General features: G+C 36.9%; 1 protein-coding gene across 2 annotated transcripts in view; it reads left to right on the plus strand.

Moving 5' to 3' along the window:
- lrba (LPS-responsive vesicle trafficking, beach and anchor containing) overlaps positions 1–26,345 on the plus strand; it is a 257,927-nt gene that overhangs the window by 116,300 nt on the left and 115,282 nt on the right. For both annotated transcript variants that reach the window (XM_084402975.1, XM_084402976.1), the window contains exon 36: positions 15,470–15,636. In XM_084402975.1, the coding sequence (XP_084259101.1) occupies positions 15,470–15,636 (167 nt within the window). The remainder of the gene's footprint in view (positions 1–15,469; positions 15,637–26,345) is intronic.

Here is a 26,345-nt window from a genome sequence, read left to right on the forward strand (position 1 = left end):
ACACACACACACACACACACACACTCTCTCTCTCTCTCTCTCTACATGTGTTCCTGTCTGCAGTCAATGAAATTTTCTAATAGTTAAAGACCCCATGAAATGACTTGATGGACACACCACTAAATATTGACCATGCTTCCTGCACTATTAAATGGGCCAAAAATACTGATGACTCATGTTGTATTTGTGAAGCTTTTATCCAGTCAAACGATGTCTAAAATGATATTTTCTCTCCCTCTAATACCACTTTCCTCTGACTAGCAATAGCAAGTAGTGTGAACTATTGGCTATGTACACTACTGTTCAAAAGTTTGAGGTTGGTATGTTTTTGATGAAATGTTTATGCTTACTAATGCTGGATTTATTTGAACAAAAATACATTAAAAGCAGTAATATTGTGAAATATTATATTTTATAAAAAATGTTTTACTATATTTTAAAATGTAATTTATTTCTGTGATGGCAAAGCTAAATCTTTACTCGTCTTTAGTGTCACATGATCCTCCAGAAATCATTCTAATATGCAGATTTGAGGCATTTCTTACTTTTATCAATGTTGAAAACAGTTGTTCTTCGTAATATTTTGTGGAAAACTTGATACATTTTTAGTTCATGATTCTTTGATTTAATAGAAATTTTCAAAAGAACAACATTTATTTGAAATAGGTTTTTTTTTTTTAACAAAGTAAAAGTCTATAAACTTTTGAATGGTAGTGTGTAAAAAATAAATAAAAATTGCAAGTCAATTCATTTCATAGGATCTTGAAGACTTCTGCTGCAGCTGAGTGAATCAATTACTAAATTGTCTTGACATATTGTACAAACAAGCCACTTTCACTTCATGCTGGTGTATTCTGTTTTCAGGGTTGATTTACAATTTTAAAAAACTGTTGTAAGATTTAATGAAATTGTTAAGCCCCTGTGAGGATATTAAAAAAAGAAAGTTTTGTCTGTCGGAACTGAAAAGCTGCCAACGTGAGGGAGTACAAATGTTTTCTTTTCAAACACAACTTATATGCAAGAAGGTTTCAAGCTTTGGCTAGAGAGATTGCGTTTGGCATGTATCTTACCAAAACATAGCAGCACAGTTGATTTATTCCTTATAGCACAGCCATGGGGCATTCCTCCACCGCTGCCCCGCCAAACACGCACACACATCACCTCTTTTATCACTGCAGTCTCGCTTTCTCATTCCTTCCATCATTCTCCATTTCTGTCTACCTGCTCCTTTTCCCCCCACGATTCCCCTCGGACTCATGTTCTGCCTGTTGTGCTCCCTTTGTGGGAGAATTTCACCAGTGACAGGAACACAGCACCTTCATTTCTATCTTCCTTTCGTTTCCCATCCCTCCCTCTGGTTCTGTCTGGCACTGGGGGCAGGATGTGACAGTGTAAAGGCGGAGTGGGCTCTGCTCTGTTCAACATCTCCCACCCTCCAGTTGTAAAACGTTATGCTTTCAGAAAGGTTCAAGGCAGGGTCTCTGAACTGAGACTATAAGAGGAAAACATTTGAAGTACACTATTAAATGTAAACATGTAAAATCAGGGAAAGTGATCATGTATCATGTCTGTGAGAGGTTCTGCAGTAGTCTGCTTTGTTAGGGTCATGTTTTGTATGTGATTGGCCTATACACATATTTTGGCAGCTGCGGCCAACTTCTCACTGTTTTTAGAAAGCAGAAGAGTTCTGACTCCCACACGTGATCCTCCAGTTGTCATTATCAGCTCAAAGAATCAGAATCACATTATTCGATACTGCAGGAACAGGAGTTGATTTTTTTTCCTAGTTGTGAGCACTAGATCAGTGGTTCTCAACTGGTTTGACCATGGGACCCATTTTGTTTTTATTTGACCTAATTCAAATATAAACTGTATACAATTATAAAAATTATATTCAATTTGCTTTTAAAACCAAGCAAATTTATTTCACAAAGATGGTTGACACAGACAAGTACTGTTCCACTTTACTTAACATACACATAAATTGTAAGAATATGACTAATACTGAATGATGATTAAACAGTATAAGGCAAGGCTATTAAATAGCAGTCCCAAACTAGTTTTTGTTAATACAAAGTTAGTTAGCCACCAGTCATACAAAATTAAATCAAAAAATGACACTGACAACATCTCATCGGACCACAGATACTGAATCAGGACAACGTGTTTTTCTCAGGCACTCTTTACTTAAATGTGTCAACAGGTTTCATGGATGTCTTTCAAAATAAATGTCTCGATTAAGAAAAAAATATGATGATAAAAAAAAAAAAAGCGGTCTTGTGACCCAACAGTTGAGAAACACTGCACTAGATAGCACAAAACAGTTCAGTGTTTCTTGCACCGTTATTCAAAAGAGGCATTGTCCCACTACTTTCTGCTGAATCTTGGACCATTACAACTTTATTACATTGCCCTCACCGAATAAGCAAAAAAATAAATAAAACCCAAACAGTACAGTTGCGAACAAACTGCTTAATTTCATCAATACTTTCTAATGACTCAGTTGAGCCAATGGGCAAATCATTGTGAATCAGACTAAATTGATCATAGGTTCAATCATGGACTGAATCAGTCTGATTTACTCACTGAATCTTTTAAATGACTCACTCAATAAACCACAGGTTTTGTCCAACTCGAAATGAGCCGAGAACCGGAACATTTTTGGAATGTTAATTTCAAGAAAAATCCTTATTTGATGTACTGACTGCTTGTTTACTTTTTGATAGTATAATATATCATACATTATTAAGACTAATTATTTACCAAGGCAAATATAGTAAAAAACAGTAATATTATTACAATTTCAAATAACAGTTTTCTATTTTAACATTTTTTCAAACCTGTGGTGCTATTCGAATGTCGGTCAAAAATGACAAAATGCTTCTTTTTTTATTTCAATGAAATTAATGTACTATATTTTAGTTCGATAATGTTTTTTATTTAATAGTTTTTTGGGGATTTTACGGTACAAAATTATATTTACGCTGTATTTATAATCCATTTATTTACTTTGCTTTACTTTTACATTTATTGTTATGAAAAATGCACAAAAATACCATTTTCATTTTTTTTATGAAACATATATTTTTGTGTTCCATATTTGAGATTGAATCTCAAAAAAATAACTTTCAGTAAGATTTTGTTTGGCCACAGTACCAAAAGTTTTCACTCTATGAAATTTGTCTCCCATTAATTTCCAATGTGGACATTTTTGACCATGAGGAGCACAAGTGTGACCATTTTTTTTTCAGGACCATTTAACCTTTTCGAATCATGTCCATGATTTTTGTGTGTGTGTGTTCACAGCAAGTGCCAAAACCTTTACCAAGTTTCGTATCATTCCGATGAAGTAAAAAATTCAACAACAAAAAAACAAAGCATAAAAGTTTTCAGTCCTTCAGATGAATGGTCGGGGCTGGGAACGAGGATCCTGAGATTAAAAAAAATAAAAAAAATTAAGACACATTTTCTCTAAATACATTGTATAGTTCTCATTGTTTAAGCACAGGTTAGAGTGATGCAACATGACATAAAAATAAAAATGTAACAATACAAGGCAATTTTGTTAGTTGGACAGCAACACAAATGGAAATAATCAAAGCAAGTCAAAGTGCTTTCTTGCCGTTTCAGTTACTAAATAAAATACAAGATAACTTGGGAAACTGATTGGTATGTGCAGTTTGTGGTGTGCGTTACCTTATTGATGACTGTTCTTTGATAAGCGGCAGTATTCGAGAAGAATGGCAGCATTTACCACTTGGACTAAAAACAATCATTCATATATATAAATACACAGTAAATTACATAATAATAAAACTAAGTACATTGTACCTTGTCTGCCTCACATGAATCAAAAGTCAGCTGCAGTTCTTCCTTCAGTGCTGTATTTGAAGCCTCTGAGGGCAGTTGAGAAGAAAGTGTCTGCTGATTTGTCAAAGGAGAATACGTTAACAACTCAAGCATGCTAGCTAGGCTAACATTAATTAATAATCGTGAATATTTAACTAATGACTAACTTCTTAGAAATGTATGTAGCAGTTGCTAAGTAATGTACCAGTTAGCAGTTGCCAAACTAGCTAAGATAGCTAGACTAATTTTGCAACATAAACACACTCAATTTAAATCAACAACACTTAATCTCATGGTTTGGTAAATGCTCTATTTAAAAAGGTTTTAAGAATTTGCACTTACCTTCGTCTGATATAAATGTCTGAAAAGAAAACGCAGGACGCTGTCAGCGCACGCAGTAACTGAAGGCAGTGGGCTAGAAAATACGGTTCATAAAAAAATATGAAATTGAAAAACTTTGCCGTTGTGTTATAGTAAACATGTTATTTACACTGATTTTATGAATTCACACTTACCTTCGTCTGATGTAAATCTCACAGAAAATACCGGACGGTGTCAGCGCGCAAGATTTGAATGGAGCAGGAGTGGGACTTTCAGGAATTGAAAGTCTTGTGTGATTCAGCTCCAAATGCGAGGCCTGAAATGTCCGTACGTGATGGACGGGCCCCGGCTCTGGTGATAAGTTTCACTGTAATGTCCAATCTCAGATTTAAACCCGAAACTACTGTTATTATGCAGTGTCAGTGCCTCTGGCCTGCATCAGCAAGTTCACGATGAACAAAAAAATCTAATTAAACCGAGACATAGCGAATCATTTAAATAACTTGAAATTTTGAGTTCATAACACTTAAAATCTTAATCCGAAAGATTTTTGCTGCCAAATGAGTACATTAAACACCTGTTTAATTTTTGATGCCAAAACTTTAAGCTATTTTAAGTAATGTTAAGTTATGATAACTTGATTTCTTTATTAATGACAACATTGGGGTTTACAGCAGTGTCACATAATCTTGATTTGATTGGGTCAAAAAAAAAAAAATCTTATCAATGTTTGTAGACTATTTGTGCTGCTGGTATCCATGTGTTCATATGGGCTGGAATCTCACAAATGACAACAGATTTAATGACACAGCCATTACAGCAGTAACACTCAACACTACAAAGTGCCTGCAGGCATGTGCCTTGTACAACAGCTGAGAGCTGGCAGTATTGGTTGAATATACCCTGCTTAAACAAGCTTCCTTACATCACAGTGACATTTAGAAGGAACCTCGGAACACCCTTTCTCATCATTCCCGCTGCCCCAAATTCCCAGGATTGGCCAAATTCTCCCAGACGCTCAGTGGAAGACGGCCGCACTCTGGGGACATGCTTGGCTTTCCTTTTTTACTCTAATTGGCCCCTCTGGTCCGATTCTTTCTGCTTTTCCAGCCTCACTCACCGCACGGTGGAGAATGTATTATCCTCAGAAATACTGCTGTATATTCTGCCAAATGTGGGGGGGGGAAATGCACAAATGATCAATGTCAGGCACATTAGTTGGTTGCTAATAAAAATATAATAAAAATACATTGAGATGTTACACTCTTTAGCTAAATCTATCCATTTTAAAATGAGGTGAAAATATTCCCTCAACATTACATGAATAAAAGGCCGTGGTATTATTTAATTCTCCACCTGAAATCTACCATAATGTTGTTCTCTGTGGAGCAGGGTTATTCAATCAGACTGTTTCACATGACTTGGCCAGCACTGTCAGGTGCAATTATACCGTATTTTGTCACTCAGAGTCTAAAGTCAGAAGCGTTCCATGACGAAAACCATACACTGTGGAGCTCCATTGACCCAAACTCTGCTTTAATAAGAGAAATTGTTGTTGGACAGGCAGGCAGATAACTGGGAATTTTCTAAAGGCGAACATTGGCTACATGTACAGTAATTTGTGGAGGGAAGGGCAAATTACTGTAGGGCACGGTTAGTTGGGTCACAGTTAAATGTGATGGATATTAAAAAAAGAAAAAGTGCTTCCCAAACTGTAGGTCTGTCTCATATGTATATCCAGGGAAGTGTTTCCCCTAGGATTTTTTTTAAGGGGGGGGGGGGGGGGGGTAAGTGGTGGTCGATCCCCCGAAACTAGTGTTGCGGAGCGAGCGTGTTACGGATACGTAGTGTAAAATTTTTAGTAATCAAAAATCATGTCTAATTAATAAAAATCATGAAACTTTTATTATAAACTATTATTAAACTTGTACTCACACTTAAAAAAAAAAAATTGTGATTTTTTTTTTTTTTTTTTTTTTTTTTTTTTACACAAATTCGGTGTTGTTTTTTCTGGTAATCAAATAAGATATAAAACATTAATTAAATATATTTTAATCATGAAATCAAACAAACTTTTTGTCAAACAACGTGCTGCACAATGAGCTTTACTGTTAAAATTAAAACATGGAAGAATTTTTTTTTTTTTTATTATTCCTTAAAAAATAAAGTTTTGATCATAATTTAGTTGTTTTAGTGTTAGTATTATTATTACATTGAGACGTATCTAAATTCTACTGTACACCAGCAATATATTTGTCAAGTTAAACACGGGCCGCCCCCCCCCCCCCAAAACAATGGTAGGGGAAACACTGCAGGGTGTCTGTAGAAAAATCCTAAATTGTGTACCAAAATTTCTCTGAAAAGTGGATACATCTGGAGAAAGTTGTCAAAGTTTGATTATTCATTCTTTTTTTTTCTTTTTTTCAGTCTGTACATAGCACAAATTTCTCAAGAATCTATCTCAGTATTGAAACCCTTCACTTAGATCTAGTTGCTCCTCTGTGACCCCTGAAAAGCAGTAAGCCTCTGATAAGTGCAGCACTGATATTGCTGTATTGATTTTCCTCCATTCCGGCTCTTGCCATCTTCCCTGGGCCACTGGTTTCATTTTGCACAACCACAATAAAAATAACAGGCCAGTGAAAGATGCCCCTGGGGGAATAGCACTGCTTCTCCATCCTGAAGAGTAGTTTACACAGGATTTGGATGTTTAAGGGAACAACATGAAATATGAGACATATGAGAACCAGAATGGTTGGAAAGTTTAGTTTTTTCTTCTTAACATTGTTTCATTCATGAATTACTGTGTCTGATGCTGCAGCCTTGACTACATTCAGAATGAGGATAATTTAGGCTACCTGTTAGTTGACAGTGATCAACAGTTATGCCACTTCAGCAATATTTGAACAGGGCTTTTTAATTCCTTGAGGAATTTAGGGAAATTTGTGTTTCACATCTGTGTTTTTCTCATTCAACCTAGGTAAAAATTACAAAGAAAATTGCATGCTGTTTTTCTTATTTTTTTATTTTTTGTTGCTAACTCAGTGGTCCTCTGAGAAATCTAATCCTGCCCGGTAGAAATGTCTTCAATTATGGTGTATTTTTTTTCCACGTCGTTTCTCATTTATTTTAAACTTCATTTGTTGAATACTAATAACCTAAATTTTTAGCTAATTTGTGTTAAGATTTACTGCCTTGTGCTCCTTCTTTCATGATTTACAACTTTATGAGTAAAATAAAAATTCAGGTAATGATAGCATCTGTAAAAAAAAAAAAAAAAAAAAAACCTGAATGGAAGGACTGACTGACTATCACAAACTACTCAGCTTGACCACTGTTATATTAGTGACAGGTTTGACCTGTTCAAAATTATTCAACCCCCATTGCAAATCAGGTTTATTTGTAAAAATTACAGACCTTCAGCTGTTTGCAATGAACAAATCAAACAAAAGTAATTGAAATAGCTCAACACAACAAATGTTTCAAGTGTTTTCCCCAAATTCAACTGAAAATGCAACGTTTAATGACTTCTTCAATCTCAAAATTAGTAAGCATCATTAGTACTTAGCAGAACACCATTTTGCTGTTATGACTTGCTGCAAACGAGATTTCGGCAGCGTTTCTGAGGAATCTTAAACTTAATTTCTCATGAGCAATGGCCACTAATATTGTTGGGTTTACGTGCTGCAACCGCCGCCTTCAAATCCCACCAGATATTTTCTATGGCGTTCAAGTCAGTTGACTTGATGGCCACTGTAGAATCTTCCAGGACTTCTTCCGCAACCAAGCCTTGGTGGAATTTTAGGTATGCTTGGGATCATTGTCCTGTTGGAAGGTCCAATGATGCCCAAGCTTCAACTTCCTCACTTGACGGCATGACGTTTTCTCCTAGGATTTCCTGATATACTTCAATGAATCCATCTTGCCTTCTGCCAGCTGCAGGTTTCCAGTGCCAGAGGATGCAAATCAGCCCCAGAGCATCACAGAGCCACCGCCATGCTTAACTGCTTCATTCTTCTTCCTCCAGACATACCGCTGATCCATAGGGCCAAAAAGTTCCTGTGTTAGTTTCATCGCTCCACAGAACAGAATCCCAAAACTTCTGTCTTATTTATATCAGTAAATACCAGTCTTGCTGCTGGTCTTTTGCAGTCACTCAAGGGTTTTTCTGAACCTTCCTTCTCAGAAATCTGGTTGCAGTCGTTGATGGCTTCCTTTTTTTTGACTTAGCCATATTTCTAACATGCAGTTAAACGTGATACTCAACAAACCAAGCCAGTTCAGATATTTCATGTGTTCTAGCTCAAGCACACCTGGTGGAACTAATGAAGCCCTTGATTAGTATCATCAGGTGCTCAAGAATGAGACGACACCATTAGTCATTAAAAGTTGCATTTTCAGTTTCATTTGTGGAAACCACTTGAAACATTTGTTGTATTGAGCTATTTAAATACTTTTGTGTGTTTTTTTTTTGTTTGTTTTTTCATTGCAAACAGCTGAACCCTGATTGGGTTTCGTTATGCATCCAGAGCACATGAGTCTCTGTAATGGCCAAATCCAGACAGTGGACACTTACATTTTACTAAAAGCTATGTAAATCCCAATCTTGTCTGAATCAGTACATGAAATCACCGTTCCTCTGTTAATAAATGTAACTCAAACATCATTTAGAAAATGAGTCCCATCTAGATAATGTATTACAGTGTTTTCACACTTAATTTTCATGGGGGATTTGATTCAGATGTGTTTTCTCCCTTACTAGGCATGTTTGAACACCACACTCGGATCCGGTTCCATTTCAATTCATTCCAGAGACCAAAAATTACCAATATCCCTATGATGATATTTGAATGGGATCATTTGAGAATGAATCTATGGTTCACGTAAACTGAACCATGGAGAAAATGCAATATTAGGACAGTTTAATATCTGTTTCAGAACAAAGCAAACAAACTACATGTCTGAAAACAGTAAATTTTATTGAACATTACTCAATAATAGCATGCTTGTATGTGAAGCATGGACTTCTACGTATCGTGTATTGTTCACTTGAGGAATGGGTCTTTGGAAAAAGGTGGCAGCATTGAAGACAGCCTTTGTTCCAGTGCATTCTGTAGCCTTTGAATTATTTAGGAAATAAAAATAAATTTATGTTTGTTCTCTGTCAGGGTTCAAATCCACCAGAAGAGATGATGGTGGATACCAGTGATTTAGACACATTTTTATTACTTAGATGGATAACATATGCCTTTATACACTCCCCCGCTCCCCTCATGTCTCTGTGTCTCACACACACACACACATACACACTCATCCATCCTCTCTGGGATTGAGTTATCTTTACCCCTTGAGAGTGAGATTACAGGGACAGCAGGGTCCTGACGGACACAGAGATAACCGCTGGAAATCCAATTATCTTTTAGTGTTCTCTTTCTAATAGGATCTCTAATACGGAAAAGATTTTTCCGGTAACAACTGTACGATGGCGGCCGATACCTGCGAGGGAGAAAAGAAAGGACAGATTTAGAGAGAGAGAGTGACTTCCTTTTTTAATGAGAGTCTTTCTTTATTAGAAATGAAATGTGGAGGATACTGGGCCACAAGGCCAGATCTTTCAGATGTGATAGAACGAGGTCATTGTTTTCTCTTTCACTCTCTTGCTCTTTTTTTTTTTTTGTTAGCTTTGACTTGATCTTGAAGTGATGTAGTGTAATTGAGTTGACTCCCGACTGAAGTGTGTGTGAAAAGAGGTGATGGGTCACTTCATTAGCGTTTAGTGTCTGTGTTCCTGTAAGAGGAGAACAGGAGTTAATGACATCAACTTCGAAATGAGACTCATGACCTCTTATTATTCCAGCGTGCATGTTCACTAATCCTCCAGCCTCTGACAGTTATCTGTACTAGCCAAACAAAAGCAAATCTAAATGATGTGTACTTAGAGCTTCAATAAGCTTACACTTGTGCCCTTTGATAAGACAGCAGCTATCCTTTAGCTTCTCCGTAAATGCTATCTTTACCTCAAATAATGGCTTTGTGGAATACACTCAATGTACATACTTCTTCTCTCTTTCCCTCTTTCTTTCCTTTTTTCTTTAATTAATTCCCCAGGTTATAGCAGTGCAGCAGGTCATTATACTGTATGTCGTGTATGACACTCTCATGAATTGAGCCCTTCTGCTTCCAGTAGTTCTCACTGCACTCTCACACTGAGAACACTGAGGGCTTAGACACACAACATTTCTAATAAAAATAATTAACTGATATGCAGTTTGATTGATCGATTAATCAATATTTGCTGAGAAAAGATCATTCAGACATTGCATTATTGTGATGCTTAAGTTAAGTTTGATCAAATTTAAGGTCATAAACAGTCTTAAATATATTAACTGGAACAACAAAAGTCTTAATTGTCATTTTAAGAGGTCTTAAATTTGTGGACGAAAAAAGGAATCGTAATACGGCCTAATGTGATTATTAAAAGTCAGATGACTTTGATTTAAATAAATGTGAGCACTGCAAGTTCAAATTAAAAACAGTGTTGTTGCACTTTCTACAGGCTCACAGTTTTGGAGCAGTTCACAATCAATGAATACTGCACACTTATTCCAAGTTAATGAATTGTGACAATATTTACTTCACGGAGTATATTTTGTAATGTTGCATTACAATGTTGCAGATGGTTGTAAGGCTGCGAATTTTATCTCCCTAATCTGTTTGAATTAGCAACTGGAAGTAGTAAAGACATTTCAAAATAAAGAGTTACTGTGTATTTCAGGCTTTTTTATAATTAAAAGTCCCGTATTATGAATTATAAAAGTATTTTCTCCTGTATATTATTGGTGTTTTGGTTACACAAGAAGCTGTATCTGGTATTTAATTCAGCGTAAACCCTCATAGCTTCTTTCTGGGTCGCTCTATCATAGAAAGGAAACACCAAGAACATTATTTAACACAGTCAACATCATATGTTTTACTAGTATGAGCACAATTCATTTGTTGCCTTTCTTTAAACATATTATTATTATTATTATTATTATATGAGCAAAATCCCAAATCTTACTAATAATATTAATGTATATTTATTTTTTCATGCTTGTGAAGATATCATTTCAGACTGTTTATCTGACCTGTTATCACCTTCCCAACAGTAGCACTCTGTTTATAGTCTGTTGTTCAATGGGTTCAGGACCATATGCATTTCCTTTATTTACCAGAAGTAAAAACATTATCCTGTATTCACATTCATCCACACCTGCTCCTCGCCGACTGCCAGTAGACATGTTCATTTTTCACTCGCTGCACATCTCCTTCATTTGACTATTTTTCACCTCAAAAGGACAGTTAATTCCTACAATTTCTCACACGGCGTGACCTTGAAGTTGCAGGAGTCAGCTGCCCGTGGCCTGTGTAGAGTAATGGAACCAAAGAAATGCTTCTTTTTTTTTTTTTTGAGAGGGGGTGGGAGGAAAGATGAAGAATCTGCCATCTACGCATTGTGACTAGTCCATTAAAAGCACGAAATGAAGGAAGGAGAAAAGGGGAAGAGAGAAGCCAGAGATACTTTGATAAGTTGTTGCACCTGTGTTAACCTTGATGGTCACCCTGACTCTGGAAAAGGAGGGGGGTGGTGGTGGCAACATTTGTTCTCTCTCTCTCTATAGTTGCTTCACACTAGATTCCTGCTCCATCTATCGCCGAGGGAACAAGGGATGGAGGGAAATCAATACAGAGAGGCGTTGGCTGACAGCAGTATCGCTCCGGAATTGAAGTGCCTGTCAGCCTTTGTCATTCTGTGACTTTTGTTCGCTATTGTACTTTTAAGCCTTCATTTTTCTTGGTTGTCACTTTTTGCTTTCCTGGCTTGCTTTTGTCTGAATTCCCCTGGCTATAATTTTTATGTGGTGACTTTAAATTCTGAAAGAAAGTGGGTCAAAAGATCAAGTGCAATGAAAATCTCTCGGATTTGATTGGCCGAATGACGCACTTTTTTTCATTTTTCATTTTTCATTTTGTTTCTCTGAAACGATGCGTGCGTATTCCCCGCACTGTATTTGCATTCCCTCAGCTGCTGCAAGGACAGAGGCATCAGTAGGACAGTTTCCTGGTGTAAATGAAACCCTGAGGGAGGGACTGGCGAGGAAAGAAAGATGATAGCTACGGTGCTGTGTACTTCACTGTCAACAGAGTGCAAATCAAGCAGTTTAACAAGATCCCCACTGTTTTCACTGCTTAGACTCGCTCTCGAAGAACACCACAAACCCTTCACAGTGAATGTAATGTGTGGACTTACATGCACGCCTGGCCATGTTGTGTCACACTAACTAATTCACATGGCTGATGGAACATAATGAGTTCTGGTCCCTGGCAGATGATGATTATTTTGTTTAACCTTGCTACCCTGTTTAAGTCTGCCGTCCATGATTGGTCATATGTTGTTACAGAGAAATGCTGGGATCTGCTTACATTGGCAAATAGGAGAGTCGTCATTATTTCATTGTGCTTTGGTTAGCTGTAAATTCTGAATGGAAGAGATTATTTAAGAGTGATTTTTGTTCCACTGGACTATACCACAATAGGCCTGGACTTTATACCGATACATTATATGATGCAGCAACACACACATTCAGAATATTTCAGAAACCAATGAACTTTTCTCAGAAGACATGAGGGGCAATACCCTACTTGTAAAAGTTCAACTTCCTCGATTATACCCACGATTATAATTTCAAATTTAACATGCAAGTAAACATAAATTACTATTTTTGTTAAATGTCATGACCAGGATTGATTTAATAATAAATCACCCATGATATACAGTAAATAGATGATCTGCTACTGTATAGTGACTTTTGTGTGTGTAAGTTTAAAAAAAATCACACAGATCAGAAAAAAACAACAAAAAAACTGTTAAACATAATCATGTTAAATTTCATTATAATTATTTTTTTTTTTTTCGTATTTGGAATAAATACATTTAAATATTTTATAATATATATGATTTTATAATATAATCAGTGGCTTATTTTTGTTACACTCAAAAAATGCATGTATGCATTTTATTATGACCTTTATTGTAATGCTGACTAAATAGTTTGAGACTATTGTAGACGATACAGATTTTTTCTTTGTAATAATATGGCTCTAATGGGTATGTCGTGGGTGTAGTCCATTGAAGGAAATGAGTGCTGACCCTGTCCGATTCAGTTCCCCAGAACACAGAACATTTGGAGATGTGGATTATTACTCTGTCTGAAGTCATAAACACATTACTTTCATGGTTTTGTTTCTGCCGCTATGGTTTGTACTTCAACTGCACTGTGACTGGAGATTGTGGTTCCCCCTTCAGTGGAGTGCCAAACATCTGCAAGACCTTTTGAATTAACTTTCACCTTGTAGGGTTTCCAAAAGTCTTATGATGTCACTACAGAATTACAGCCCCAAACGTGATGATAATGTCACCGCTATGTATTTCACCTGAATGTTTCCTATAATTCAGCCTGTAATTTCAGCTGCAAGGAAACCATTTGTCAGGAAGTTCATGAAAATTACAAAGCCCATTATGGAGCTCAGGGATTTGGTGCCGTTGACACTAGTTGATAAAGTGCCTGTTTATGCCAAAGTGTTTGAACTCATGACAGCTAATTAATAATGTGTTAATCACTAGTTGAAGGGAACACTGAAACAAATATGGATGATTGCTCTTTTTGTCTCTGAAACTATTCTGATAAGGCTCAGAAAGCACATTTAGATCAAACTTTTATTTCGATTAATGCTACAAATTTCACACATGTGCTTCAGAGATTAAATGTAAGAATGTCTCACAAAAATAATATTATAATATTTAAAAAAAGTTCTCAGTTGCATAATAGTCATTGATAATCTCTGTGCACTTGTTATTGTGTTCAAAACATGTTTTATTGTGCACTCTTATTCTTTTTCTTTCATCAAAACGAATGTTACCCATCTAGAATTCTCCATTTCTTACCCAGACGTGACCTTCTACGCTGAGCGGAGACAAATCGTTGTCTTTCTTTCCGTTCTTTTATTCACACTCTTTTGTTACGCCAGACATCCAAATAGGTTCACATTTAAACATTCACCCTTTACCTTTTATCTCTCTTTTATGCCGCCATCCTCTTCTCTTGGCTTTAAGGTCACTGCAGAGTTAAGAACAGCGAAATGAGACACAGATTGATAATTAGGAGAGGGAAGCCTCCCTAATGTGATTTATCTCTATGGATTTTCTGTCATACATGAAGAGTCGATGCTCAAATTGGAGAGGAGGGCCCATTAGAAGGCACTTTGGAGCGTTTACCGCTAACTTTGCAGAGGCAGGCTTCTGCGTATGCCGCCACTGCCACACCAGACCGCTGCCTTTACTGTATTTGTTGTCTGAGATGGGTGCTGTCCAAGGCTAATTTAATTTAGGGCCATAACACGCAATGGATGAAGCAAAGGGAATTACATTAAAACAAGCTCTAGTGGGTGCTGTAACCTTTCCGCTTGATTGCTGTTTGCTAGACGTTGCATCAGAATCAGATAAGAGGCACGGAGGAAAAAATGAAGCTGCGTTGTTTTGTGCTTTGTGGGCCGTTTTCGTTCATTCTGGGTTGAATTTGTACCAGCATCTCACCAGTTTTGTTGCTGATCTCGTGGTTTATTGATTCTGATTGGGACATTGGTTTTCACAAAGGACGGCCTATCCATTTACTCTTCTACTTTGGTAGGAAGAGATAAAACAGAATTTAAGTTTTATCAATGTGATATTTACAGTGTGAGGTGCTTTGTTTAAGGATTGCATTTGAGTTCAAAGGGCTTTCTGATAACAAATTCTGACAAAGAAAAATGTCTCCTCGTGTATTATGGGTAGTTTCTACATTTTTTTAGCGTAGCCCAAAGGCATTAGCAAATACATGTCCAGTGTTATTAATCACTGTGACAACGGGCTGGAAATGACCCAGAGTTCCATTTGTTTCCTGTGTGTATGGAGTTACCGCGCACACACACACACGCACGTTCACACACTCAGGCGTCAACACACACTCTAATGATATAGTGCGCTTTGTTTTCTACACCCGGTCAGATGGACAGTATTCTTCTCAGGTAAATGTAGCACAGGAGTACACATGTGCCTCTAAGTAACTTTTGTATGTTTGTATGTGATGGGTATTATACTGTACATGTTATGTATAGTAGCAATACATAATTTGAATTAAAGGTTTAATATGTTCACTGATAAAAAGAATGAATGCATATAAGAGCGTAATGACTCACAAGGGCTGTTTTCTTCTGTCTGCAGTCTCAATGTGCTCAGTATGCCGCTGAGAAACGTGATGAGGAGAAGATGTGCGATCACCTGATCAGGGCCGCCAAGTACCGGGATCACGTCACGTCCACCCAGCTCATACAGAAGATTGTAAACATCCTCACAGACAAGCACGGTGCTTGGGGCTGCTCTGCTTTCAGGTACAATCTCAGTCATTTAACTTTGATGAACCAAATTTTCTTCTAACAGCTTTGATGACACTATAGCTTTTACTTCATTTTTGAGACAAAGAAGACTAAAGTTGTGAATATGCTGTTTATACAGGGCCTAAAACTATCTTTTTGCCACATATTTGTTACCGACCATGAAAGTTATGACACAGCAACAGCAGGATTATTAGGATGCTGTCACTTTAAGAATAATGCACAGATCCAATATACTGATACTGTACACATCCGTTTTCTTTCTTAACTGTTTAGTTTACATTCACTTAATGCTATGGTCACGCTGCACGATTTTAGCCCCGATTTTCACTCTCTGACAGATTTTGCGAAATCGCAGACAAAACCCGAAATCGGAGGCAAATCTGTGCTTGTTCACACGAGTGACAATCACGCAGTGTAGCCTACATTATCAAAGACGCGATCTGAGAGAATCGATGATACGTCGCCGACACCCGTGAGATATTTGGAATGCTAAATATCTGGACCTGTCTGCAATCCTGCTGTGTGAAATTTGTGTTCTGACTGAAAATGACATCGGTGATGACCTACAGCCAATGAGAGCAAGATACAGGGCAAGTTTGGGGAGGAGTTATAGACCAGAATATCACCAAGAAATATCAGCTTTACAATTATATCAAACAGAAACAAAGCACAAACCTTTGCTTTATTAGCAGCACATTGCCAAATTATTTATTTACCTCCAACTCTCTTTGCAGAACTCATAATCCTTGCTCACCGCGTCTCCCCAACCATTTCCTCCTCCATAATCTTTTTGAAGAGAAGTAGAGAAAAAGAGTATTCACACTGTCTGAGACATGGCTTTCTGTGCACGCACATTGGATGTTTAAACTTCCCACACTTTATTTATATATATATATATATATATATATATTTTATTCCCAACCTTACTCTTCATTGTCTCAAAATTACACTTGTAATACTACAGAAGTATATGAAACTAGACTTGTCTAGCTTGACTTTTAGTTGCAAGTCTGATAGCACACTTGTCACAGCGACCAAACACAGTTTTTATCTGAAATAAATTACCAATGTAGACCACCAATGATCTAGTGATTCGTTTTTCCTCAAAAGCATATTTATATCACGCTGATTAACATGACTTTCCTTATCGGAACTTGAAGTAAAGCCAACTAATCAGATTGTAACTGCTGATTTCTGTCAGCGCTAGGGCTGTCACTATATCAGATTTTCACTATGCAATTATCATGGTCAAAAGAATTCACACTAATGATATTATTATGATATCAATAGAACATTTTAATAAATCAATCAAAAATACTTTCAAACATAGTTATCTTTACCTTTGTTTATTTTTTGGCCAATAAATCACACTCAAATTGACTGTAGGAAAGCAGAACATAACGATACAATTAATTTGCTATTCATGCAGACTTTTTCACCGAATCCAAAAAACACTACTACTTTTCTCGTTTTATAACGGGTATCAAACAGTGTTAAGGTATCACGGTTATTGTCAATATATCGTTCTATATCATTTTTTTGTGCATGCACCAAACAGTCATTGAACAGACTTTGGTCTGTCTATAGTGATGGGTGTCGTCTTTCTTTCCTTTTTTTTCAACTCACCTCTGTTTTATAGTATACCTGCATCCTACTGTACCCCTTACCAAATCATCCATAATCATTAGACCTTGTAGTATTTAACTCTCTCATGATAGGCTAAACCGATGTTTCCGCCCATTATGGGCTCTAATGGAGTCCTACAGTCATGGTTCTGAGCCTGGGTTATGTCTTATTGCTTCAGTTTCTGTGTATGATGCATTGCTGTTGGAATGGGATGAAAGCCAGCATATTTTACCTGGCCATTACTGAAGGAAACATAAGGAGCCATATTTATTTCTGTAAACACAGAAATATCCGTTAATGATGCCGACATGCACTGGTTTTCTCTAAACCAGTTTGCTTGCCTGAAAAGCTCATTGGCTCTGTAGGTCAATTTCTTTCTTTCTTTCTTTTTCTTTCTTTCTTTCTTTTTTTTTTTTTTTTGTCCTTTGTGTTCCTAACAAAATGTGTTCTCTGGAGATTTGGAGACCTGTCTGCGGTTTGTTGTATTGAGATTCTGTGCTCGCTCGCTCTCTCTCTCTCTCTCTCTCTCTCTCTCTCTCTCTCTCTCTCTCTCTCTCTCTCTCTCTCTCTCTCTCTCTCTCTCTCTCTCTCTCTCTCTCTCTCTCTCTCTCTCTCTCTCTCTCTCTCTCTCTCTCTCTCTCTCTCTGTTCTTTTCTCAGTATTCTGCAGTCATGTAATGGCAGAGTGCTCTGTTCTCTCTCTTGGCTCTCTCCCCATTACTAGCCTTTATGTAGCTTGGCTATTGATGACTTTTGTAATAGCATGCGATGGGCGCATGGTGACGCTGGCACAGTCTCTGAGTGTGTTTAATAAATCACAATCAGACCCTGCTGTTACATCAATACTTCTGCTCAATTACCCAGAAGGTCATGGGCAAAAATGCTGGAGAGCTGGGGATCGGTAACTACAGAAGAGAGAACAACATCTGGAAGTAAAAGAAGGGACACACACACACACACACAATGCAACTTGCAGCTGCACGTCTACATTTGGTTAATTTCTGTTCCTATCATGGTTTCTAAAGGTGGGAGGGAGTAATTCACTTGGAAATTATCACAAAAATAGCTATTAAAACTGTTAAATATTTATTGTGATCAACATTGAGTAATCACCAGAATTACACAATGTTTGTAAAAAAAATCTGCAATGGATAACAGGTTTGCAAAATTTGTATACATTAAACAATTTCTTTTGTAATGGGGGGGGGGCTAGCATTTCGAAGCAATGTTAATTTTTGTTTCGTTTTTGCAACAACAACAAAAAAAAAATGTTTATGCAAGATGTGGAATACTGATCAATTTTTTAAATGAATAAAAAAATTCCAAATTTTTACTACAATAAATTAAATATAATTTCCACAGATTGTGTCAAAATGATGATGCGGTGTAATATTAGTTGTTGGATACAGGATGTCAAGAACATCAAGACCTTGGAAGAACAGGCCAAATTCAGATGATATTCTGCTAGAGGATATCCCACAATAAAGCCATAGGATTTGAGCTTCTAATGCTTTTTTAAAGTCATGGGACACCAACGTTTACCATATTTAGAGATCGCCACTTGTTTGTATTGGTTTTGCTGTAAAACCATTAGAAATGACACACTTTCACTGTTATAGATAACAAAAGAAAACAACAGTTGAGACAACACACACACACACACACACATAGACATAGCGAAATCTTGTTTTTCACCTTCATGAAAATGAAATCAGATCCCTCAAAGGGCACTCAGCTGCCATGATTACACCCTTTTGTTGGGAGTGTTAAATTTGCAAGCCCGCTAGCTCCCCCCTATAAAGACGTATTCCCCAAAGTTTCCATTCAATAAAAGGCTGAAAATGAAAATATTATTTTCCTCCCTGGCTGATGGTAGTTGTTGTTTCCTCATGGCAGGCATCTAATATCATCTGACACCTACTGACCCGCCTGAATGCAATTTGTGTCTTAATATCCAGCTTACAGCAGCCCCGTCCTCAGGAGAGTTGAGGTGTTAGGTGATTTTCTCTCTCTCCTGCTCTCATTCCTCACGTGCTCCCTCCCTCTCTCGTTCGTGGAGGCATTGTCAGAGAGGTCCATGGGGCTTTGCACTTCGGCAAACAAAGGAATAGGCACATATATACCAACACACATGCACATAAATTCCACTTGCTGATCTGGGACGGTCCCATTCTGCACTGTCCATGGTCCTTTTTTTTCTCTTTTTTTTATTGGATCTCATATTGACAGACAGCTGCATCCACCTGTCCATCTATTACCACCCTCGTCTGGTGACGCAGGTGAACATGTGGCGCTAGCGTCTGCCAAAACCAGACAAAATGAACACGGTGCCCACAAATGAGGCTGCTGACAGCATTCATTTTTTTTCTTTCTTTTGGCCGCCTGTCATTCCTCTCGCTCTCCCTCTCCCTCTCTTTTTTTCTTTTTCTTGTGGTCATGTTTATTTGGGTCAAAAGACAGATGATCTCTCATGTAGATGACACACCAGTAAAGTGGCTGGCCGAAAGAGAGATGATCGAGAGGAGGAAGAGGAGGAGGAGTGGGAGTCTCGCAGGACAGATGAGTCTTCCTCTCATATTCTCCTTCATTGCATTCTGATAGTAGGACTAATGTAGCATGGAAATTCACTCTGCTACTGCGCTCAGAGCAGTTCCACGCCCTCAAACACTGTCAGGGAGAAGATGAGGAAGATAGAAGCAAATGAAGTACAGAATAGACAGCGTGAAGGAAGAGAACATTTCTGCAGTGTTCATCACATATATGAAGCACAATCTATGGTTTAATAGTTGACACTTTTCAACAAATAAGGTAAACTTTGGTGTCTCTTTTTTTTCTCAAACAATTAGAGAATGCATAGTTTAGCTGTGTACAATCCTGTTACAGCATTAACATTTTTTATGATTTTTATTAACATTAATGCACCCAAGAAGTAACATAATTTTCTTCTTTTGAACACAAATTGTGGTGTTTTCTGCATTCATCAAACTCAAACTTTTCAACGCTGTTATCCAAGTTATTGTACGAATATTATTTTTCTTTACTTTATAGTAAAGATAAGTGGGTCAGTAATGACAAACCAACATTTGCTCCCCAATATTTCATTTATTTTAATTTGATACATTTTGCCTGAAGATAACAACCTCAACAATTAGTGCTTTTAACAATGCACACATTAAATACATGGGTTGCACAAATGGGGAACTTTGTATTCTGTGAACATACAGAATACAAAACTTCTTATCTAATAATCTATTTTGTGCCACATTTCCTGAGCATTTGCTGAAAAAGACCAAAAATAACATAATTGTGAGTGTTTCACCCCGTTTTGTATTCTCTTTGTGAAAAGCGGCTGTTGTTTTTGAGATTCCTGCTTATTCTCTTCTTTCTTTCACACTCTCCCTTTTCTTAATATTTTTTTCTCACTTTCCTTTCTCATCTTTTCCCACCATCACACCCTCTCTCTCTCGCTCTCATTCTTTCTCTCTCCTCCTCTAATGCGAGTCATTTCCAGCAGCAGCTCCAGTGATCTCTAATGGAGCTCCTCGGGGCTGGAGGCACCCCTGCCTGGGGACATCCATCTTTTCTGTGTCAGGAGCCCACGCCGGCAGAAACCTTTGTGATGTGCGCTCCAATTTTTCTTCAGTAAATCAAATCTTCCCTTCTTTCAAAGAGATGAATGCGGCGGGGTTGTGGTGTTATAGAGAAAATCAATGCAGGCAAAATTGAAACAGTATGCCCACGTATTGATCGGCCTTGTGAAATCGAAACTAACAGCTTTGTAACTGTTCCGGAGGACAGTTAGCTGACCTGTAATGGACAAACTATCAATATTAGCATTACTATTTTATCCTGTGCTTTGTCATTTCATGCCTAGCCTATCAGGAGCAGAGGAACACATGGACACTGTAACATGCTCACAAAGGCTTGTTTGCTCAGCAGATACTCTAGGTAAAATGGCAAACTGTGTGGCTATTTATATATTTTTAGGTAAGGTATTTTAACACACATTTTTAACATCCAAGACATTTCTGTCTTTTTTGGGGCAAAACAAAACAAAAGTTATTCTGTATCTTTCTTATTTAAAACCTTAAGTGAATCTGTAACTCTAGAGCTAGTATAGGATTGGGCCATTTCTAATTTTACTGTTGATGTTAAAGACTATTAAACTCTAAATTTGGTTTATATCACCAAATGTAGCTGTCATTTGGTAAATGTTAGTAATTTGGCATATTGTTTGGCCTATGCGGTTCATTCATTCATATATTAATACATTTTATGTCTGACGTTTTGTATGAAAAAAAAAAATGGTAGTGTGTTGGGCCAACACTTGATGTCCAAATTTTGAGTCCTGAAACAAAACCATTCGAGGACCACTATATTAAAGGAAAATTCTACTCATCTTCCTCATTCTATCTGTCCCATGAACACAAATAATCGTGTTCTCATGGGAGTGCTGAATTCTATCACATGCAACATGATTTTGCCCCCTCAAGCCGTGGTCAAACTAGTGAACATGCAAAATTTCTTTGTGATATGACATAGCAACCAACGCATTGAAAGTTTTCTGTTTTCAGTTAAAAACGGTGCCGTGTACGCGGCCCCTAAGTTAATTACTAAAGATTTTTACAACGGAAATTAATCAATTACAAACTTACTTAAACTAGACAATGACTTTCTTCTAGAGCTGCTGTACAGCCAAAACAATCTTTGTTGCATTCATTTCCTGTTATCACTCTAAAGCTGCTTTGAAAAGCATACTTTTTTATAAACATGAATTCAACATATAATAGTATTCAACATATAATAGTAATACACTCAAAATGTACAAAATATACAGACTTCTCGACTAAACTGCGAAATGTCGTTCTTTTAATTCAGCTTTTAATTCTTCACGTGATGCGAATTCGCAGGGCAGAGTTCACCAAACTTGAGCTTTATGCTGTGAAATGCGAAACTTTTCATATTCGCTTGCGATTCCGGTCTGACGCATTTGCATGCGTATGAATGGAAGTCAATGGTATGAAATGTGTAGTGTGACCGCCCCTTTAATCATATACAGTTTCTCTCTATCTATCTATCCATCTATCCATCTATCCATCTATCCATCTATCTATCTATCTATCTATCTATCTATCTATCTATCTATCTATCTATCTATCTATCTATCTATCTATCTATCTATCTCTCTCTCTCTCTCTCTCTCTCTCTCTCTCTCTCTCTCTCTCTCTCTCTCTCTCTCTCTCTCTCTCTCGCTCGCTCTCTCTCTCTCCCCCTCACACACACCTTAGGTTCTCATTTGGTGCTGTTTGAGATGCTTCATTATTGTCATCACATTTGGTGTAGGTAATGCAAGTCATACATCATCCCTACTGGTTAATGATGCTCAGGCTGCTATGAAAGCACCCTGCTGTCCTGCTCGCCAAAACTACACAAGCACTCCGTCACCTCTCTCCCACCACACGCCATCACGCATGTAGCCCGCCGCGCTCTGGCTTTCATCCACGAATCACATTTTACTGAAGATACACGCTAAAAAGAGAGGAGAATCAGTGCGGTTTACAAAATTTCGGGTGGATTCACTCAACCTTTTATTCTAAACAGGGTTATCTCTAATTAATATTGTGTAACAGTGGAGATTATATTATATACCATATACAATTAATGTCTTAACTTAATGGTTGTTTCAACTGAACACAAACCTGCACCTGGTGTAAATGCCAAAGCATCTCAATTGAGTTGAGGTCAGGAATCTGATTGGGTCCCAGCTAGTAGGTGTACCTGGAAGTTGAATCACAATTTACTTTTATAGCCATTTTTTATCATTTCTGCAATGTTTCACTTGTTTGCCAGAATAATGTCTTGTTCATTTAGAGGATTTTCTCAGTAAATATTGTTATGCACTACCATTCAAAACGACTGTACACATCTGTTTTGGCAGTCAGTATGTTCTCAGTAAATGCTTTCTATCCATTTAAGAATCACAGTTTCCACAAAAATATTAAGCAACACAACTTTTTTTTTACGTTTTTAATGTGATTTTTTTTTTTCAGAGCACTAAATCAGGTCTGTCAATCAATTACAATTTTTAATCAAACTATAATTTAAAAAAATAATTACATTAAATGCTGATTAATGATTTGAATTAATCAAAATGATTCATATAAACTACCGTACAAAAGTTTTGGGTTTGGTAAGATTTTTTTTTTTGAAAATAAGTATTTCTGCTTACTAATGCCTCTAATTTTATTGATCACACATTACAATTTTAATTCAATTTACATTTATTTTTACAGCGCATTTCACAATACATATTTCCAAGCAGCTTTACAGAAAAATGCATGTTTCTACAGTACAATTAATAGCAATCGGTTATCAGAGGTGACTGTGTCAAAGAAGTAATGTCCATATGTCAAAAATGTACAGTTCTAAGACAGTACAAATCATACAGTTAGCTAACATCATGTATTAAATTAGGCATGAAAAAATAATCTCACTAAAACAATTATTACAAGTTGTGATCATAATGATTACAATGTATAGAATCAGAGTTGGCATTTTCAATAGTACAACATTTTAAATGTAAGTAAAGCTGAATTTTCAGCAGTTATTACTCCACCATTCAGAGTCACAAGTTACTTCAGTAAACATTCTAATGTCTGTGTAAAGGAAAGTATATTTTACTGCAGGTGCTGCTTTTCAGCATTTCTTTTTTCTTTTTTTTATTCCCTTCATTTAAATGCTTAGTAAATGGTAACAGTACCAACAGTAGTTAAAATTTTACTTTTACAAGTATAATAATCATTATTATTTAAAATAGTTTTAGATGAAGTACAGAATGTCATATGCTACAGCTGCAGCATGGCTTCATCCCATATAATGTATCTTCCATAATATCTCCCTATCTAGGCCCTGAATGCATGACACACTGTTTGTTCCCACCCACTAAGATTACAACCATTTTACAACTGCATTTGTCCTGGTTTATTGGGCCTTTTAGAAGTTCAATCTCTTTACCAGTATGTGCTTAATGCAGCTGTAGTAGAGTAATAGTGCTGCCGTGTATATTTTACTGTGATTATCCTCTTGCCCTGTCTTCCAAAGATCGGATCAGGACGCTCAGTAAAGTCTTATTATTTCCTCTGTTTACTTCCTGATGTTACCAGAGCTATACAAAGAAGGAAATGGATGCTAAATGCACTGGTTCTTTGTAGTAATAGACTGTGTGTACATCAGAGCAGAGTGATCTCGAGTACCCTGTTAGTTTCATTTTTAGCTGTGAGGGCCTCAGTTTTGTCTGACCATCACTTTCTCTTCAACTGCGCTTAGTCAAGACAAGAGTAAGTGCATGTACCAGGGTTCATAGGGCTCAGATCAGTTTTCATGAACCAATGCGTGTTCTTGAAGATGTGGATTATAAGTTTATGTATAAAGCTGTGCAGTGTTCATAAATATGTCCATCCATCCAAATTAACTGGTGCATACTTCAAAATGTTGTGTTCCGTGCAAGATGAATATGGGTTTGACAACTTGAGGGTAACTCAAATTTCATTTTTAGGTGAACTATTCCTTGAACACAGAAAATGAGTTACACAAGCGGAATTCAGAGTATCATGAGAAAATTTGCCAATGTCAGTATCTTGTCCACAATAAATAATCCACAGAGACTCCTGGTGACAAACTATAAATGATTTTATCAACTTGGCCTGCGTGGTCCTGGCAAAGATAAGGCAAAATGCTTAGCAGATTACAGTATGTCATAACATATACATGTCCTGCTTTTATTTACATTTCTTCATAAGCTGTTTAACAAGTACCATTAATGGCTCGGTTTGGCTATAAACACTTGAGAAGCCATGTACAAACATCCCACATGACTGTGGGCCAGATAGAGAGAGAGAGCAGCTGTTCCACTCTCTTTTCTCCCTTCTTATCCTCCCTTCCTCATCTATGATGGAAACAAATTAGTCTTTCTTCCGAAGGAATCTGAAACCCTTTCAAACAAAACTGGCATGATACACCTAGACATACAACCTCTTATTTGAGATGTTATCTGTAAACATGGATTAGCTATGTAGAATATCTATCATCTGTGTGTGACTCTTAACACATGCAAGGTTTTCACATGCAGAGCTTTTCTAAGCCAATGTATTGGCGCCATTTCCATGCCTTAAGCTTGACAGCTTGCAATGTCTTCCCAGTATATCTGTAAATCTCCAGAGAGCATGTAAAGGCTTGACAGCTACAGATTCCACGGGATACATCATATAAATTATGCAAAAATGGCTTCTACTAGCTCTCCTCTTTTGCGTTATGGAAATGGATTAAAATATGTCCTAATGAAAACATTTAGCTCTGACTGTTTATACACAACAGTGGCCCAGACTGTAAGAAATAGTAACAAAGTGTCAAAGAAGGACATATTAACGGCTCCCGTAGCGCTGATGTTGTCCATATGTTAGCATGACACTCCACATACTCCAGAATTCCCAGAGTTCAGCAGTCACATCAGTGTTCCACTGGAAATGAAGTAGTGGTGCTATTTTACGCTGCTGGTTAGTGCTAGCCTATCTAGTCATTGCAGTTCACCAATGAATCTTTTTTGGTCAAGTAGGTTGACAAAGTTATTTTTTTCTGGTTAAGCTAGTTATACATACTGGGGCCAGATTCACAAAACATTCTCAAGAATAAAATTCCTCCTAACTGTTCTTATCTTTTTTGCTTAAGATTCTTTAAACACAAATTCTTCTTTAAAATCATCATAAATGGCTTCTTAATAGTTAGGATAACCTCTAACTTGTCTTAAATCCACAAAGATAAGATGTTTAATGACTCTTGTCAAGCTAGTCGTTACAAAATAATGTGTATGCTTATTATTATTATTATTATTATTATTAATCTGCAGGCAGTGCACAAAGATGGCCTTTAAGTATTTTTTCTTGTTTACTTACGGAGCAAGTTGTTTACTTTTCGGCAAGAACCACCATACAATTAGATAACTGCAAAACCAGTCATTTTCTTCTTATGAAAATAATAAATAAATAAAAATGTTCTTAAGAAAATATTTGAGGACTACTTAAT

This window comes from Rutilus rutilus (genome assembly GCF_951802725.1).
Source record: "Rutilus rutilus genome assembly, chromosome: 2".
NCBI classification, from domain to species: domain Eukaryota; kingdom Metazoa; phylum Chordata; class Actinopteri; order Cypriniformes; family Leuciscidae; genus Rutilus; species Rutilus rutilus.